At 41.0% G+C, this 20,001-nt stretch overlaps 1 protein-coding gene across 3 annotated transcripts in view; it reads left to right on the top strand.

Annotated features, from left to right (window-relative positions):
* Positions 1 to 20,001, top strand: part of RAPGEF4 (Rap guanine nucleotide exchange factor 4) — a 1,002,526-nt gene that overhangs the window by 804,606 nt on the left and 177,919 nt on the right. For all 3 annotated transcript variants that reach the window (XM_085645283.1, XM_085645282.1, XM_085645284.1), the window contains 2 exons: positions 6,493 to 6,643; positions 9,482 to 9,570. In XM_085645283.1, the coding sequence (XP_085501409.1) occupies positions 6,493 to 6,643; positions 9,482 to 9,570 (240 nt within the window). The remainder of the gene's footprint in view (positions 1 to 6,492; positions 6,644 to 9,481; positions 9,571 to 20,001) is intronic.

Below are 20,001 nucleotides of genomic sequence, written 5' to 3'. Positions count from 1 at the left end.
TTGATTGAGTTTCAATTTATTCAAAAACATGTTTTGCTCCAGATATTCGCAAATACATGAAACACAAAAAATACCATACTGTCCCCCTCACTCTTGTTTAAGTTGGGAGGGGGGATTCCTTCGCCATTGACCTAGGTAGGAGATGGGGCATAAACATCACCCTGCCCGTGGAAAAATAAGGTTGGAGAACAGTATCTTTCATCCACTGCTTTTAGGCAAAGGGAACAAATCAACGACCACACTTTGGGCGCGGACAGAGTGAAAAAAAGAAACCCCCGCACCCACCACTGAATGAGTGGAGGGAGAGCATTATCACCAGCATCGCCCCCGCACAAGCCTAGGGTGCAGAATAATGTCTTACTTCCTCCTACCATGGGCAATGTGGGTGACCTGAATAAACCCCCAGTCTTTCCGCATAGTAGAGGGGGCTTGTAAATAACCCCACCCAATTGTTGGGAAGAGCAGGGAGGAGTGCCAAAAAATGCCATCTCCACACTTGGGCAAGGTAGGGCCGGGGAAAATGATCTTTCCCACCTCCAAAATCCCAGTCAGAGGAGGGACAACATCAAACCACCCCACGCGTGGCCACGTTGGTTGATTTCAAATACCAAAAGTCTCTCCTGCCCTTGAGAAGGCAGGCGTTGGCAAATGTGCCTCTGGAGTCTTTTAACTAGGGTAAGGAAGGGAAATCATAGGTTTGGGTGGTCAAGATGGGTCTTGGTCACTATATTTGGTAAGATATCTTTAATGTTTGCATTGCTGGTGGTGGTCTATATATAAAGAGGACGGAATGAGTTATAGCTCGAGTGGGATGACATCATATAAAGAAGGATTGGCAGCTGTCTAGGCTGTTGCTTTCCATGTGTGTTATTTTAGTGATTTTGTTTTATAGATGCTGGCTAGGCCGCCTCAAATTTTATAAATACAATTTTTGTTGATGAGTTATGTGATATGTGAGGTGCTAAGCAGTGCCTGACTGGGGTGCATGTTATAGATTTTTGATGGAACTATAACTGGTGGATTTAAGTGTTTTCGGAATTTCTAACATTAGCTCATGTCTCATTCCAACACTTAACTGTAAAGTCACGTTAACCTTTGTTTCTCTCTCAGTGCATATCTGTGTTTTTTAAAATAAGTTAACTTCTTAGAACCTCACTTTACTATAATGTCATTGTAACTTTTTTCTGTGAATTTCTGTGTTTAATCATATTATAAATTTGACTTGCCTCCAACTTTTCACATGCAACCTTTGGCAGTAGCAGCAGGAGATAGCTGCATGGGCTGGTCTTTGACCAGGCACTGCTCCGAACCCTCTGCGTGAGGCCAACCCCCACTATTTGGATCTAAGAGCTGAAATAAAGCATTTAATATAACACGTACAATTTGTAATTGCAAATGGGGGCTACGAGTGATGAAGGTGCAGAGTAAAATGGATCATTCGCATTGTTTGGAAGCATTGTCCACTGAGATTGCTCTCACTGAATCCTTATTTCTCACTTTTCTTCACATATGTATTCAAAGATTTTTAAAATATTACATTCTGGAGGTCCACTTAAACTGGAATTAACTTAGCAATTAAGTTTGAGTGAACTCACCCCATTCCATTTCTTCTCTAAGTGTGGGAGAATCCCCCACACTAAACACATGAAAATAACTAAACATGTTGTGCCTTTATTGTGTCTTGGCCACCTGATTGGCTTAAGTGTTCTTTGAATAATTTTATGTTCGGCATTTTGTCCAATCCCACTGACTAAATTGCCATAATCATTAACCACATTTGTGAAACAACCCTTCCTGCACCTTTTTAGGAGTTACAAAAGAGCAGAATGTGTTGAATTCCTCTTAAGGGTGCAATACCCAATCGCCAGGAATATACTGTAGAGTGGACACGTAAAAATGCACCCAGTGTTTATTTGAACAATTATGAGTACCGGTGCCCAACACTCTGCTGCATGCATGCCCAATCGCAAGGCTGCACAGTCTTGAATCCACCTCATGCCTCCTTGATCCACTACCAGATATTTCATGCCCCTTTATCTCGCTCTTGCAGGGTCCTGCTTTCTGCCTTTATGATGTTTTTCCTTCTTTCCCTTCCCCAGTAATTCTGCTTCGTCGGTTTTCCCTCTCTTTCTCCCAGTAAATGTCTGATGCAGAAAAATAAGTGCCGGTCCCCACAAATCAGTGCCGGTGGTCCCCACCAGCAACCACTGGCTCAAATTAAGCACTGAATGCACCCCATTCCATAAGTTTTTTTACCATCAGTACAGCAGACCTTTACATAAAAGGTTTGCAGTTCAGGTGATTGAGCGAGTGAGATTTGGCGGAATGGAGACAAGCAAATCATTTATGGACATTTTCAGTAAAAACGGCAGCCAAAATGCACAAAACATAAAAAAATATTTTTTGAGCTTTGTGTCTTTTTTATGCAGGTTTCTGTCTAATGGTGGGGATCCCTGTAGATGTACTGCTCTCTCTCTACAATTCTGCCTGTGATTAGTGCCATTGTCTCCTTTTGTGCCCAGTGACCAAAAAGTCTCTAGAAATCCTGAGCAAGAAAATGAGATGGGGTCTCTATTTATTTAACCGTTACATTTAGTGCCTCATGAATCCACCTGGTTACTTAAGGTTGGTTTGTGCACTAAACTGTGATTGGAGAGTTCGGCAGTATCACTCAGACTATTCAGAACTATAGTTCCAAAGGTAAACATGTGTACTCCCTTATAAGAAGTTATCAGTAATTTGTGGTAGTTCGAGTCCCTGCAGCAGAAGACCTTCTGTGGCATTTGGTTTCTACCACTTAAACAGAACAGAGTCTGCTCTGCTGGCCATCCTTCAAGCACAGGGCCAGAAACATCAAGCATTTCTCATACTCGGTCAGATTTGTCAATTGCGTGTGACAATATGGACCATTTTATCCAATTCCAAGGCTTATCTGATTAATTTAGCAGTTGTGTATTTACTTAGTTGTGGGCTTCCTGAGAACTCGCGCACTGCAAGTTTAATTTAGAGATCACATGTCCCTTACATCTTCTTATGAATGGAAATTCCTAAAGGTGTTTTTATATGCTCATTGTGGCATGGTTGAGACCAGAGAGCCAACATCAACTGAATAAAATGAACTTCAATTCTAGTGCGGTGCATATGACACCCATGTTTGTGAGTAGCCTACCAGTGAGCCGTATTGCCTCTTGAACAAGCCTGGAAAAATATTGAGCTGTCCTAAACACATCCATCACACAATGCTTTTCAACTACCTGACTCTGAACTTTTCTCTTTCCATTCTTCCCTTTTTTATTTAGAACATTCTGCCCATAGTATGTGGAATGTTCTAATAGGTTCAAAGTCCTTCTGCATTGGGCTATACTGGTTATTAGAATATTGGAATGTTGGAAGCTCCATTGAAAACAATGGAGTGCTCCGGGCTTATAATGGCTGGTATAAGCCCGGAGCTCCAACATTCCAATGTTTCTTTGTTCACAGCTCTGGCTGTGAACAAAGGCTTCAGGGAGCCTGAGGGGATTTGAATCCCCTCGCGCTCCCTGAAGGCTTCGTTTTATTTGTTAGAACATTCTGCCCTCTAGTGGCAGAATGTTCTAATAGCCTTATAGCCCTTCGTAGCAGGGCTATACCGGCTTTTAAAGTCCCTCTGCTTTGTTAAAGTCCCTCGCCTTCGGCTCGGGCCTTTAACGATGCAGCGGGCCTTTAATAGCCGGTATAGCCCGCTACGGCGGGCTATAAGGCTATAATAAGTGTCAATCAAATTAGCACTGGTGAAAAAAAACGACAAGCACCTCATCAAATTTGTTAGGGAACAAATTATCAAGAGAGCTACTCCCAGGGGCCATATCACATAAAACAAGTAGTGCAGTTGCTAATTTAAGACACGGTCTCTGCACCATTTGTGCCCTCACTGGTGTCCTAAATAGTTGGAGAGCTAGAACAATGGTAAATGGTTGTTTAACATGGGAAATTAAAAGGTATAGGCTGATTTTGGATGGAAATGTAGCAGCATTTATTGAAATATCTAAAGTAAGCAACAAAACACAAAACAGACACAAAGCAGTATAACACAATTGATTGTTTAACCCGCTTATTTATTTATTTATCCATTTCTAAACGAATGGTTATGCCAACCGGCGTGTCCCCGCGCTGAACGGACTCGCTAATAAGAGACGGCCATAGAATCGTCGCTGATTGGCCTATAGACAACAGTCCAGTCGCTATCATTCACTTAAGATGCAGAGGAGAATAGCCATGTTTTCAGCTTTTTTCTAAAATATGTTTCGCTTGGTTCCAGTCTTAGGGTTTCCGGAGCCCGTTCCAAGATTTTGCCGCAAGATATCTGAAGGACCGTGCCCCTATTCTTGCGCTCTGTATTTTTGGAACCTTCACTAGTGCCCTTCCTTCCGATCGCAAATTGCGGTCTGGAATATATTGTGTTATTAAAGGGTGCAGGTATCGCGGACCTTTCTTTGCAAGAATTTTATGGCAGTAACACATTGACATGAATAGGACTCTTTTCTCCACAGGCAGCCAATGTAAGTCTTGCAGGGCTTTCCTTATAGAAGCTCTTCTGGGGAGACTCAGCACCAACCAGGCTGCCGCATTTTGCACCACCTGTAATTTGGCTAGTCCCTTTTTTGGTGCTCCCAGATACAATACGTTCCATTAGTCCAATTGGGAAGTCACCAGGCCATGCACTATGGTTTTCCTTGCATTGGGTAGTAGTAGTTCAAGAATTTTTCTCAGAGTTTTTAGAGTGCCAAAACATTTACCCACTACTTTCCGTATTTGGACATCGAAAGACAATTTGGGGTCGAACCAGACTGCTAAATTTTTTACTTTAATTTTGGGAGTAGGTACTTGTTCCAATGTTTCTGGCATGCAGAGAACCATATATTGGGTGCATTGCCCACTATCATTACCTCTGTTTTATTCCCATTCAACTACAGGCAGTGATTAGACATCCATTTTGCTACCTCTTCTAAACACCTAATAAAATTGAGCGCTGTCTGTTTATTGTCTCCTGATAATGTCATAATCAGCTGAGTGTCATCAGCATACGATACGATGGTAACATGATGCTTTTCCACTAGCTCTGCCAGTGGTCCCACATAGAGATTAAATAGCGTGGGACTCAGAATTGATAACTGTGGGACTCCCTGAGTGGAGCTTGTCCTAGGGATTTTCACAAGATAGCTTTCAGGCCTTCTTCAAGGGGCAGCCCATTTATTTTCCCTGAACGAAGATGTCTCAGCCAAAAACTAAAGAGCACAATTTGAAGGAAAAAAAGAGGATGGAAAAGGCAAAAGCCTTACAGTACCTGATCACCAGCTCCCTTTCAGACACAAGTCTGAAATCCTCCTCATGATGTGTCCTATCCATCCCACAATTCACACATACTTTGGAAGACAAAGGGTCTCTGTGCATGGCCCCAGACTATGGCACACCATCATACACATCCTTCCTAGTGAACAAAAACACGTATCATACAGGCCACCTCTTTTTCAAGACTGCTTTTAAAAACCAACTTCGTCCACACCGTGCCTGCCATCTTCATGTGTTTCATGCCAGACCTGAAACAGTGAATTTCTGCATGAACTCTATAAAAGTAACCTCACAATAAGAAATCATAACAAACACCTGCAGTGGAACCCAGTTCAAAAGTGACAAAATACACCGAGAACATATATAGATGGGAAAATGAGAAATCATAGGACGGAAACTGTGCATTTTTTGTGAAAACTGAAATAAACACAATCAGTATTCATACAGTAGAGGTTCGGCGGGTCTGTGAACTTAAACTTCCATTTTTAATCAGTCGTGTCGTTTATACTGTTTGTGTAACAGAAAAGGCAATTATGTTCACCCTTCCAGAAATTCATATGAATAATCATGTTTTCAGTTCAAGCTTAAATGATCTCAGATTTTGGAGGAATACCAACTTAGACTCCCATGAATTTCCATTCAATATATGTTCTGTTTGTTAAGAGACACTCTTCATCTAAATACCAAGATCTAGAAAATGTGCTTACTTTGTTTGTATGACTGGGAGAATGTCAAACTGACCAAGAAGGGACACCATTGCTTTTCTCCAGCAACATGGACCTTTCTAAAATGTTTGAAAAAAAATGGCTCCATTACCTTTGGAATGATTTTTAAAATTTATTTTATTCAATTAAAATAAAGCCTGAAATAAATAATACATTCTTGGTAGACATTTGTGCACCCTGTATTCCACTATGTTTATGTGTGCTGCTTCTAATACAGCTCAGCAAGTCAATATGTCCATTGCAGGAATCCATGCACAAGCACCATGTCTTGGGTTTGAATCCGCAGCCGTCGAAGCAGCCATCTCATTTGGCTAAAAATGAATACCGCTGAGAAGAGCAATTGTGACATGCAAGGAGGGTGCAGTGTTTGCAAATTAGAGATTATATTTATCACTGATTTCTTGCACCAAGAAATTACCTTTCCTTAACACCCTTGCACTTATCATGCCCAGCCATCTCAAGGTACAGAGCAGGAGAAAATGGACTACGCCCTTAACAACAAAAGGCGCGTAATCCGCCTGGTCTTGCAGTGGGCCACTTTGTATGGAGATTTATTGCAAGAGGATGAAGTTGCCATGGCCTTTCTGGAGGTAGGTGAAGGTTTAATGTGTTGTCATGATATGTTTTCTCTCCTATCGTACACAACATGCCATGCTGGTCCCTGATATATAGGGCTTTAAAGTGAGGGTAGTGCTAGGTGATCTCAAAAAGAGGCCGTATCCGTCAAATTATGAGGTTTTTCAGGAATTGCCTTGCCGAAAGTTGACATTTATGATATACTCTAGTGGTGGAAGAAAATCTCCAGATAGATCCTTCATGGTTGATAAGAGGATGATATCCTTTTCTTAAACTGTGTTTGATTGTAGGGGAATTGGCTCACAAAGTCCACGTGAGATAGGGCAACTCATATACATGCATCAGTATCGGTTCTCCCGCTGGTCACCAATTAGAACAATACATTTTATGCAGGTATAAGTCGTTATTCATGTATTTTGGCAACTACTTGGCCATGAATTAAAATGCAAAAGAAACAATTGATGGACAGAATGCTGAACAATGCAAACATTCACCCCCAGTCACAAAGATCAAGGTTTAGTCCATCATTCTTTTGCTCACCACACCACTCCAGTTTGGAGCCAGCCACATGCAGATCAGTCTTGACCCTGTTCCTTATGGGAACAACCCAGCCCGAACTGACAAACCTGGTCCCCACTGGACAGCAAACAAGTATCCTGGGACCAGTTATGGGGCATCACCCCTCATCAGCCAGGCTAACTTGAATCCAGTGGCGCAGTGAGCATGGGACCCACGTCTAGGCATACACTTCCCACTTAGGGCAACAAATGCAAAAGAAACAATTGATGGAAAGAATGCTGAACAATGCAAACATTCACCCCCAGTCACAAGGATCAGAATTAAAAGCCACCACACACATAAGCCACACTCTGGCTAATATTTTACTTTAATGTCACTCTTTTGCAGAAGGATCTTAAATACATGTATTAAATTCATCTCTAAATGAAACATCATAAAATAGAAAAGCAAGTATTTTGTACATATTCAAAGGATTCTAATGTATGTTTTGAAGATATGTGGCACATCAGTTGACCAGGAGCATTTTGGTCTCACCGTGTTCTGATTGGATGAGTTGTATTCTTCTAATGCAGCATTGAAGGGACTCTTTTTAATTTTGCATTAAGCACTTTATTGGAGTACTTGTGTTTCCACTTTGCCCCACTTGTTCCTCTGCCATCCTCCAACTGTATTCACTCTTTTTTCTCTTCCGATGCTCCCTGTCCTGCTCCATGTTTAAAATATATTTATTTTACAGTGGCCTGGCAGCTGCTAAGGGTCACTGTCACCCTCGCTTCCTTTATTGTACAGACGTGGATTTGCTTTTAACTTTTTAAAATTTTATTTGAGTATTCTACAATAGGCATCTGCCATGGTATATGGGTAAATTAGGAGAGTTCACCATTTGACATGGCATATGGGCACACGTGTACCTGATGCACACATTTAAATTTGTCACTACACATCAGCGACCATCTTAGAATGTTTTCTTTTTAAATAGAAATCTATTGCGAGGTCATCAGGCATGCGTGCCTGTGTGCCTTAAAACATATGTGCTCACGTGTGCATGTCAAAAAGTATTGGCAAAGCCAATAGATCAGCCTTTAAGAAATGAGAAATACTGCCTTACCAATGCTTGTTTTTAAGAGCTGGTATGCCTATGGTGAGTGAAAATGTATTGATGCTTTGAGTGGTTGCAGTTTGTGTAACTATCTTTCTTATTACTAATTTTACAATAGGACATCACTATCAGTCTATGAACATCAAACTATGGTGTTTGGCATAAATATCTATTATACATATCTATTCTTCTTGCTATGCAAGGCGAGAATTCCTGTACAATCAAATCTCTCAGATGCACTTCTTCAGCACATACAGGGCCACAATTCTAGATACCACAACTACTTTTTCGCCTGAATCACTCTAAGAAGTGACGAAGTGGGGGCTGTTACCACACGAGGCCCTCAAACCTCTGGGATAGATTCATTAAGTTAATTTGATGCAATTCCTGAAGATCATGCTGTGGCTCCCAAAGCTAATAAACAGTCTGTGTAGTTTTTGTTTGTCCAATAAAGTTTAGTACAACAACACAAAATGTATTGTGTCTTGGAACAGCGGACGTCTATCAATATTCTAAATCAAATATGAACATATTTTCTCACAATGTGAACCAAAAGAATAAGGAGGTGGAGAGGCACAAACTGAGCTATCAAAAGTTTCTCTTCTCCAAATAATGCAACAAAACTGTCTGCTTTTCTTTTTGTTCTTGAAATTAAACTTTATTTGGCAATCGCTAATTGGACTCTAAGGAGCTGAATTTGATTGTGGTCGGTCTGACCTCTGCATTGCAATATGACCTTCGTGCTGGCAGTCGGAAAGTGCTCTGTATCATGGAGGCATGTGCTGCAGCCAAGGAAAAGGGCGGCAGCACAGGTTGCTGTGGTATGTAGCACCTCCTGCATGTCCATGGACTGTGTGCCATGCACCATGTCATGCGTGGCACACTGTGCATGGAGGTGAGTGGGGGCACTACATGGTCTTCCCGCCATGCAAAGTCTGTCGGAAAGGGATATCGTAACCCCGGCGGTAGTGCCTGGCTCGGCCTCGCCGCCATTCAGGGATACAGCCCCGTCCGCCGCCCAGTCGGGATCGCTGATCCTGGCGGAGGTCTTTCCTCTGACCGTTGTGGGTCCGACTGCCGTTATTGTAATCTAGCGGTTGGACCGAAGGGCTGTCGGGGGTCAGACCGTCACCAATGACCTGTCGTTGGTGGTCCGGCTGCCCTCATAATCAGACCCTAAGTATTGATGTCATTGCTTTTTCTTAACAGTCACACTTTACTTTATTTGTTGCAGGAATTTTATGTATCCGTTTCTGATGACACCAGAATCATTGCAGCACTGAAAGAGCACCTTCCGGAGTTGGAGAAGACTGTAAAACACATGTAAGCTTTTGTGATCAGAGTATAAAAGTGTTTTCTTCTGTTTGCTAGAGCAAGTGAACTTGAGGTTTCCATTTGCAAAGGTTTAGGAGAACTCATGACAGAGAGATGAAACTGTATCCTGTTAGGTACCATACGTCTTTACAGGAGACCTATATGGTCATGTGTTGCTTAAGTACTGCCCTTTGAATGTTCTGTAGTTAGCAGGGATTTATGACCACCCAGACCTGGGTGACATTCTAGTAGCGGCAACTAGGAATGAAGGCTGGTCCAAAGACAAAAGGGCAAGTGGTTCAGTAACCGGTAGTGGGGAAAGTTTGAGGTTTGAGTAAGAGGAGAAAGGGGTGAAGAACAAACTCACCCAATATATTCTATAGAGACTCATGGTAGAGAAACAGTGGTCAAAGCAAGCAATTAAGAGGTAATCATCAATGTGTCCAATAGTAAAAAACAAAGGTTGGATGAACAATTCATGTTTTCCATATAGTGTACAGACTAGAGGAATCTTACTAGCAGTTATTAATCTTACTAGCCGTTATTGTCAATCCATATGACGTATGAAGTACACAATCTGTAAGAGGAAAATATTTTCCAAAATATACCAAGGGTTTAGAGAAATGATTGTGAGCTCTGAAAGAGAGAAAACCTTACATTTTGTCAAGAATTTGAATGGACACAAACACTGGATCGCATCACCAGTGCAGTACATTTGTTCATTATTACCTTTAACATTACTGTCATAGGTAGTGCAGAAAACTGTCATAGGTATCTTATAAATAGCAGAACTATGGAGCTTTGCTACTCCTACTGAGACCATTGGGCTGCGACGGCTGAACTTTGATATCGCAATCATCTCCCGGAATATTCACCAGAGTCTTGGTATTATCAGCAGCATCTTAGAATATTCAAGATGCACAAGATATATGTTGTCAGCACAATGGCATGTTAACAAATCAACCAGAAGACAGCTGTCAATCACATGAAACATTCACTCTCACACAAGGGCAACCCTCACTAGTGAAATGCAGCTCCTGGTGAATAAAGTAAGAGAGAGAGACTCGGCACCAGCACTCCTACAACAGCATTCTGTACTGGCCTAAGCGCAGAATCACTGTGGGAACCTTTTGGTGTGGGTTGCAACTACAGTATCTAAAATGTCCAGTCTTGGGATCACTCAAACCTTCTGAATTGGGGTTCCTGGTGAAGGTAAGTAAACATGCTTAGCCTCTCTCGTAACGATTCATGCAAAATTAATATTCCAATATAAATTGTATGGTAGTTCAGACTTTTTAAACAGTAGTACACACCTTCACTGCTTCCAGGTTCTGGTGTGGGCTCTCTGGTGACTTCTCCTGCATTTTAACACAGAAATGGCATTTGCAATTGGAATTGTTCAACTTTTTATTGGGTTACTAACATGTAAATGTATTAGCATGTTTAGACAGCCCTAAGGCTATATTGTAATGGGCATTTAGTTATCAAAACTCCCAAAGTATAGCTTTTGTGTTTTATATAAATTACTGTATAACTACCTGGTTTTAACGCATTCATTTCAGAGTGGTGCTATATTACCTATTTAGGTTTCAATTTGTTTTAAACTTCAGGAGAAGGAGACTGTACACATACCCATCTATACTATATTCCTGGCTTTGCCGTAAACAGTGTAATTTATTGAATTCTTGAGTAAGCTGTAAACGTCAGTGACAGTGGCATTATATTTTAAAGTATAGGATAGAGAGTGAAAATATGTCTTGCATGAACAAACTATCTATCTATCTATCTATCTATCTATCTATCTATCTATCTATCTATCTATCTATCTATCTATCTATCTATCTATCTATCTATCTGTCTGTCTGTCTGTCTGTCTGTCTGTCTGTCTGTCTGTCTAACTATCTATTTTTCAGTATATCTATGCCTGTCTTTATATTTTTTACATGTTTGAATTCAGAAACAAAAAGCATCACAGGTTGAAGAATATAAGTTTGTAACATCATCCATGAAGACCGAAAAAGTAGAGTAACTCAAGTATTTCTGTTTGAAGGAAGTATCATGCAGACAATTATCTAAGAAGAGTCAGAGGTGAATGACCAAAATATTGGTTCAAATATAGAGAGGAGTTGGACTAACGGCTAGGGCGCTCAACCTCAGACCTGGGGAACTGGGTTCGAGTCTCGGTAATGACGCTGAACTTCCTGTGATTCTGGGCAAATCACTTAATCTCCCTGCGCCTAACAAAAAATGAATGTGTGTCCTCATGTAACGTAACTGGTGCTATGTAAAGCGCTCTGATACCTGATTGGATTTGGGTCAAGTTCGCAACAATATTGTGTCAAAATATCATCAAGTCAAAAATATCGTGGGACAGAATATAGAAGCTATGAATATCGTTTTTTGGAATATTGTTGTTTTTAACATTGTTTACTCTGATATAGTTGTATTAATGATTGTTTTTTAAGTACTTTTGTGTATATTAGTTATATTGTGTTTTTGGTTGGTGATATTATTATAATTGTATTATCGTTTTTAGTATGGTTAGTTTCAAGGAGTACTTATTATTTTGTTTAAATGTATTTATTAATTTATAATTCAGTATTGGCTTGTTTGGTTCATTGGGGCAACGGATGGGAATTTACTTCAATTATACATTTTTGTTTTTATTTTAAACTAATTTTTATGATTATTAAATTAATTGGTAATTATGTTATTTTTAAATGTGTTATTTTAATTAAGTGTATTTTGTGATTTTTAATGTAATTAACATTTTCTACAGGTTAGTTATTAATCTGTAATTTAAGAGTTGGTTGTGTTGGTAGGACATTATCAAGGAAGCTAAGTGAAAATATTAATTATTGTTTTTTTATTTGTAATGGGTTATTTAGATTAATTAAAAGGCTACTTGATAATGAAGTATATCGTTTGATTATTTGTATGTTGATTATTTGTTTTACTGTAATTAATTGTTAATTCATTTATAAGTGTATCTAATAATCAAATCTATTTTTTTATATTTGTTTGTTTTCATTGTATTTGTTTTAATTCATTATTATTTTAATATTATAATTGTTTTATTTGTATTTTTTTGTTAATGGAAGTATATATATTTTACATTTATTTATTTTGTTTTTATGTGTAAATTATTTTTGTATACTGACATATTATTTGTTGTGGTAAATGTAATTGTATTTATTTATAATGCGTACACGTTATTATCTTAGATATGCTCTACTATTTCTTTTTTTTTTTTTTTTATTCTCTTTTTTATTTTACCGTTTTGCACATATAATAAATCTTATCACCATACATTTATACATTTCAGCAAATTCATAGAATTCTTTGACAGCGTCTATACACAACAAATTCAATGCAGTTACAAATCAAATAAATCAAATACCCACAATGAGATTTTAAACATATACTATAATCAACCTTACTCAACTGCCTATGGTTTATTGAACCCTGCCTTCCACCTAGTAATAGGTTCCCATATTTTTAAACCAAGCTGTCTTTTTCTCTTTCCCTTCCTTTCGTATATAGACTTTTCTAAATTATATATTTGCAAGAGATTAGCTAGCCATATTTGCCAGCCTGGGGGGTTCTTATCCAGCCATGCTCTAGCTATCATTAGTCTAAAGACTGCCATGGCTATAAACATAAATTCCCTCTGCGGTGACTCAGTGTCTGGGCTAATCCCCATTAGAATCCACAATGGCGTAAGTGTAAGTTGTATGCCTAAAGATCTATTTATAAAAACCTCTATATCTCTTATCAAGGTATACAATTGGGGACAAGTTGCGAAGACATGTACAATATCTGCTCCCATCAAATTACAACGAGAGCAGGAAGTCCCTGTGGTACCCCCCAATTTGGAAATTCTGGCAGGAGTATAATATAATGAGTATAGGGTTTTGTAGTGTTGTGATTGCAGCGCAGCCGAACACAAAATTGTGTAGCCCAAATCCAATGACTCCGAAAACCACTGTTCTTTCCCACTGAGAGCCACGGCCCATTTCTTGCTATATTTCTCAATGTCATCTGGTTTCCCCTTTATCAGACTTGCATACAAACTTCTGACTGTGCAGTCCCCCAGCATCTTAATCTTCTCTAGAATTTCATTCTCTGCAAACCCTGCGGGTCCCCCCTTTTTATTGTTCAAGAAACTTCTTACTTGAAGATACTTAAAGAACCCATGTCTATCAATACCAAATTTGTTTGATAAGTCAGTAAACTGCAACACTCCCTCAGAATCCATAATGTCGCCTATCTGGGCTATTCCCTTGTCTGCCCACTCCGCCATTGTCCTATCAGCAAAGACTGCTGCTGGAAAAGACCTATTCCTATAAAGTTTAGTATATCTATTGAGTCTTCCCAAGCCAGCATTTTTGAGGAAAGCTTTCCATACTTTAATAGCCCCAATGACAGTCTTAAACCGCGTTCTTTTATAGTACCCAAACTCAGTGCAATTCAAACAACAGTTTTCCGACTCATCCCCGAGCACGGTGGCATAGATTTTGGTGGAGTTCGAGGTGATTCTTACATCGATTCCACCCCCTCCGATCAGTCCCTGAATGTATTGCAATGTTGCAGCCCAATAGTATAACCTAAAATCTGGTGCACCCCACCCGCCCCTCTCTCTAGGGAGAGAAATAAACCTGTAAGCCCTTCGTGTCTTCCCTTGTGCCCAGATGAATCTATTTAATATTACCTCCAGCGCGTTAAACCACATGGCCTCAAAAGACAAGGGGATAGATCTAAAGAAATAAAGGAATCTGGGCAAAATTAACATTTTGATGACATTAGTACAGCCAACCAGGGATAAGTGTAAATTGTGCAGTCTTTCCAAGTCTATTTTAACCCTGTTAAGCAGTGGGATCATATTCCCCTCTACCAGCTTCTCTAAATCTGCTGTAATTGTTACCCCGAGATATACTGCTGATCTAACCACCCTTGTGTCATTACAGTTAGAATATCTATTCTCAACTATTTGAGTCTTCGGTCTATTCAGTCTGTAGCCTGATATTTGTCCAAACATTTGTGCGACTGCTTCCACTTCCGTAATTGCCAGTGCGGGATTAGGTGTCAAAATGGCCACGTCATCAGCGTATGCCAGCGTTTTAACCTCAATAGTATTACACTTCATAGGAGGAATGTTATGGTTGTCTTCCAACCTTCTTAACAGAGGATCTAAGTATAAAGCAAAAAGAAGGGGGGACAAGGGGCACCCCTGCCTAGTCCCCCTAGTGATCTTAACTGGGAGCGAGCTTCCCCTATTAACTCTTATTTTAGCTGTCGGTTCTTTATATAGTGTTTGGATAGCTGCTACATATCCTGCTCCTATGCCGCACCACTTCAAGACCGACCACAAGTAGTTCCAGGATACCCGGTCAAATGCCTTCTCTGCGTCTAAAAAGAGGGCTGCCATAGGGTCTCCTAGAGTGCCTGCTGCGTCAAACGCTGTGATTACCTGTCTCACATGTCGCGTAGTTTCCTTCCCTGGGATAAAGCCATGCTGTGCGGGGCTTACCAGAGTTTCGATGATGCCAGCCAATCTGTTTGCCAGCATTTTTTAATACACTTTGACGTCTGAGTTCATTAACGTAATTGGCCTATATGAACCTGGTAGTGACGAGGGCTTCCCTTTTTTTAAGATCACTATAATGTCCGCCCCTCCCCATGAGTCAGGAATTGCGTCCCCTTTCTGTACCTGCACCATAATACGAAACATGTCCCTTTCCAGTACCCTTTGGAAAACTTTATAAAATTCCACCGGGATCTGGTCCGGTCCAGCTGCCTTACCCAGAGGTAATTTAGACAGTGCTGTGGTGAATTCTTCCCTTTGGAGTGGGGCATCTAACATATCTTTAGCTTCTTCTGAGAGTGTGAGGGAAGGAGTACCCTCAAGATAGCTCTCTATCTCGTTTGTCCAATCTCCAGGGTCAGAGGTGTAAAGTTCCACATAGAATTGCCTGAAAACATCCCTCACTTTATCGGGTTCCGTAAAGGTATCACCTTGACTATTAGTAATCTCCTTTACATCTGTAGTAGCTAACTTCTGCCTAGTCCGAACAGCTAAAATATGGCTCACCCTTTCACTTAATTCATATGCATTTTCTTTCCTAGTAAGGAAGTCCTCGGCAGCTTTCCTGGAAATAGATTCTGTGATTTCGGCTCTGAGTATTGCAATTTTAAGCAGATGCTGCTCCAATGGGCGGTGATTCTGTATATCAAGGGCCATCATTTCTTCCTCCTTAAGTAAGCTGTTTAGAGCTTCTTCGGCCCTGAGTCTCTCCTTTTTATTCCTTGCTAAGACAAAACTCAGAGTCTCGCCCCTAACCCCAGCCTTGAACGCATCCCATACCACCCCTGGAGGTGCTGTTCCCCGATTCGTGTCCCAATAGTTCCTGATCCAAGAATCCATGAACTCCCGATATACCTCGTCATTTAATAGTTTTCTTTCAAAAGTCCATTGGGTGACCCTATTTTGCTGCTTCCCTATTATAACTGATAAAACCGATGGATTATGGTCGGAAACAGCACGGGGGTATCTATCAATCCGCGAACCCTGCATCAAGGACCTAGAAATTAAAAAATAATCGAGCCTAACCAAGACCTTGTGGGGAGCTGAATAGAATGTGCTACTATCTATATATGGGTATAATTTAATCCATGGGTCTTCCAAGGAGTTATGATGAACCATATCTGAGAGAGCCCTGTATGTCTTCTTCTTCCTCCCGTTATACTGCCCACCTGGCTTTAAAAATGAGCTGGTATGATCGTGGATATTAAGGTCACCGCAGCAAATACTTGGCTCTGGCCACTGTGCCAACTCTATGTCTAAATATTGGAACACATCCGGGTCATCCTCTGTTGAGCCATAAATACTAACTAACGTAAACCGTACTCCCTTGAAGATTATCTCCGTTATAACCCAACGACCCCACTGATCTTCCTGTTTCCTTCCCACTGTCCCACCCCCGCTTCTTCCCAATATTGCAACCCCTCTCGTTCTTGTCCCATGTTTAGAATGAGCCAATAGCGAAAAACCAAGCTGCTCCAGTAGGTAACCCCTTGAGCCTTCTATGTGTGTTTCCTGGAGGCAAACGAAATCTAATCGGAATGTCTTTAATAGGGCTGCAACTCTAACTCTTTTGTTGGGGTCGTTGAGTCCACAAACGTTCATTGTAGCAATTCTAAAAGCCATATCTTAGAGCAAGTGGCCTCGCAGTGAGTACATCCATTATTTTGAGTATGTAAGTAACCGTGATAAGAACATAAACGTGTTGCCAACAGAACAATGAATTTGCTTTGCTATACATTATAGTGTGCCGAGCTAAACTATGTATACCAGATGTTTGCCTATTTTTCACCCCCTCCCAGCCCCCCCTAACCCGCCCCAACCCCCCCAACCCCCCAACCTTCCCTCCCTACCCGCCCTCCCCCTTGTACAGCCAAATAGGTCAGCTATGACCTATGTGTGGCTGCATGTGAGCTGTAGTAGTCCCCTCCCTCTCCACAAAAAAAAAATCCAATTGCCTAACTCTGATAATACTCCCCAGATGTCCCCCCCTCCCCTCAGTGTTACATTTTAGCAGATAATCCGCCCGCTCTACTAACCCCCTTTCTGACCTTTTAGCTCATCTAGAAATTGATTTGCCTTAATTTCTGAAAAAAACATTCTTGTATGACCCTTTGTAATTACTTTCAATCTGGCAGGGAAGAGAAGGTAGGCTTCTGAACCTATTTTTTGAAATGGAGCGATTAGTTGTCTTAGCTTCCATCTTCTCTCCACTGTCACATGGCAAAAATCGGGTCTAGCAAAGAATGTAGAGCCATTAAAAGATCTCTTTGAATCTGGTCTGGCCTTGTCAATTATCTCCTGCCTCAAAAGATAATTCCCTAAATACACTAGCATAGCCCAGGGCACGGTCCCTTGACCATTGGGCCCTTTCTTCCTTTGTGTAAGACGGAATCTGTGAGCCCGCTGTACTTCCAGTTCCCACTGCCACTGAGCCTCGGGAAAAGCCCCTTTCAGCAAGTTGATTACGAACCCTCTCGGATCCTGCCCTTCCAACCCTTCCGCCAGACCCAAAAGTCTAACATTGTTCTGTCGTTGGCGGTTTTCAAAGTCTTCCAGCTTCCACTGCAGATCTTCTACCACTCTCTCTTGAGTGGATTTAGAGGACCGCCAATCAGCCATGTCATCTTCTAACTTCCCAGTCCTTTCTTCCACCAGTGCTACTCTATCCGCTACCTCTTCATACAATTTATTCATTTTTTTGAGGGAGGATTGTATCTTTTTATTGTCTTGCCTGGCCCTTCGACTCACCGCCCTTGCCTCCCCTTGCATCTGTTTCAGGGTACTGAATATCAGATCCAATGGTGTCTGCTGTGCTATTTCCCCAGCTGCACCCTGGGTATCTTCCTGGTACATACTTGAGGTGGCTGAGTAATCCCATACTAATTTTTTACTCGTACTCGTCAGGGATTTCTGTCGACCTGACTTGATCAGCTTTTTCTGAGTACTTTTCCCATCTGACGTAGAGGATTCAGTGCCAGAGCCCCCAGATAAGCTAGCTTCGCTAGACTCAATTGACTCAGAATCTTCATTCAACGAAAAAAAACGATCTCCCTCTGGGGAGCCTGCCCCCCTATTATCAGAGCATTTAGGGCGGGCATCTGTGAGGTGCTGATTTTGTAGGGTTCTCTCACCCCCTCCTTCGTGAGGCATTGTCAGATTGGAAACGGCCATCCCTGCTTCCATCTGCAGCAGAGCGTCCATCATATCAGTATTTCCACTGCTTCTTGTGTACTCATTAACCTCCACCGTCTCTGTTCCCCCCTCGCCTTGCTTTGTTGGAGCCCTGGGCCTCACCTGCCTCGTTTGGTCGTTTTCTCCGCACAGCACTAGTTCCTCCGTTCTAGGCTGAGCGGGCGCCTTCTCCGTCTGACTCACTAGCGGGATTGTGTGTTGCTTAGCAACCACGTTGTCAGCGCTGTTGGCGTCCTCGCGGTGTTCGGAAGCGTCCGCTTCCCAGTTTGAATCCGGCCTCTCCGAAGATGTACTCACTGCCGAGCCGCTGGAGAACAACTCAGCCAAGGTGGATTGACGAAGAACTGCATCTTTTACGGTGAGAGCTCTTGTCCCAGCGCCTTTTGTCTCACCTAAATTCCGTAGATCATTCTGGCGAGGCATTCCATCTTCTGCGATAGCGGAGGTTGAATTGTTTTGCGCGTCGATTCTCCTCTCTGATGCCCTTTTTCCTCGAGTTGGTGGAGGGATCAGCTTCTTGTTAAGGGGGGGGGGGGTTTAGGGTACCTCCCGTAGACATGGCCTTATTGCTCCCTTTAACCCCGCGGTTTGGGTCTTTTGAAATACTGCCAAACTCCTCCTGTCGTTGCGGGCGCACAGGCATCTTGTGCGGTAGCGATAATCCAGTGAAAAGGTAGTAAAGGGGTCTCAGGCTATGAGTTAATGAGCGTTCAAGAATGTACCAGTATTCAGGCAGTGTATACAACCGCTTCTGTGCCTCCTTGCCATAAGCAACCCAACTTTCCAATTTCAGGGGGGCCAACTTCATCCTAGTTTATGTCATCGTTCAAAATCCGTTCAGGAGAGGGATTGGAGGCGACTGCTCTCTACAACCCGTCCGCGGCCATCTTGCCCACCCCCAGATATGCTCTACTATTTCTATTGTTTGGTATGTAGTGTTTTTATTTTAAATAATTAGAAATTGGAATGGCATGTATAACCCCTCCAAAGTCCAACACTTTCCCTGCTGTTGCTGAGATTGGAGTGGGAAACGTAAATCTAACCACTCCAAAGTCCAACACTTTCACTACTGCTGCTAAGAATTGAGTGGAAATATTAAATATAAATCCTCCAAAGTACTAGTCTATATCTGATGTAGCTTACATTGTAGTGGGAATAGTAAATGTAACCATCCAAAATCCAACACCTTCTACTTTTGATTAAAATGGAGTTAGAATAGTAACTCTGACGCCTTTGAAGCCCAACACTTTTACTAGTGTTGTTGATTTTGATATTTGTTTTATTCTTTTTTATATTTTTCTTTAATGTTCATATTATTTATGAAAAGAATTTAGTTTTTTATTTAAATGATATTTTTGTTTGTTAGTAATTTTATTTTTATATTAAGTATGATATGTTTTTGTTAATGTTATTTGTAAATTTAAATGTTTTAAGTTCTTAATATTTTTAATGTAATTTTTATTGTTGAAGTTATTAATACTTTTTAATGTATTTTTATGTATTGTTTTTATAATTTTTAAAGTATAATATATATGTTTCATTTAAATATTTAGCTCACATGGCATTTTTAAGATAAGTTTCCTATACGTTTTCTATATATATATATATATAAATATATATATGCTTGTTAATGTTTTACTTTAAAGTTGTTGATTTTTTTAAAG

Source organism: Triturus cristatus, chromosome 3_1, assembly GCF_964204655.1.
Source record: "Triturus cristatus chromosome 3_1, aTriCri1.1, whole genome shotgun sequence".
In the NCBI taxonomy this organism is placed as follows: domain Eukaryota; kingdom Metazoa; phylum Chordata; class Amphibia; order Caudata; family Salamandridae; genus Triturus; species Triturus cristatus.
Note: the sequence above shows the minus strand (reverse complement) of the source record. Positions and strands in the feature narration are given on the sequence as shown.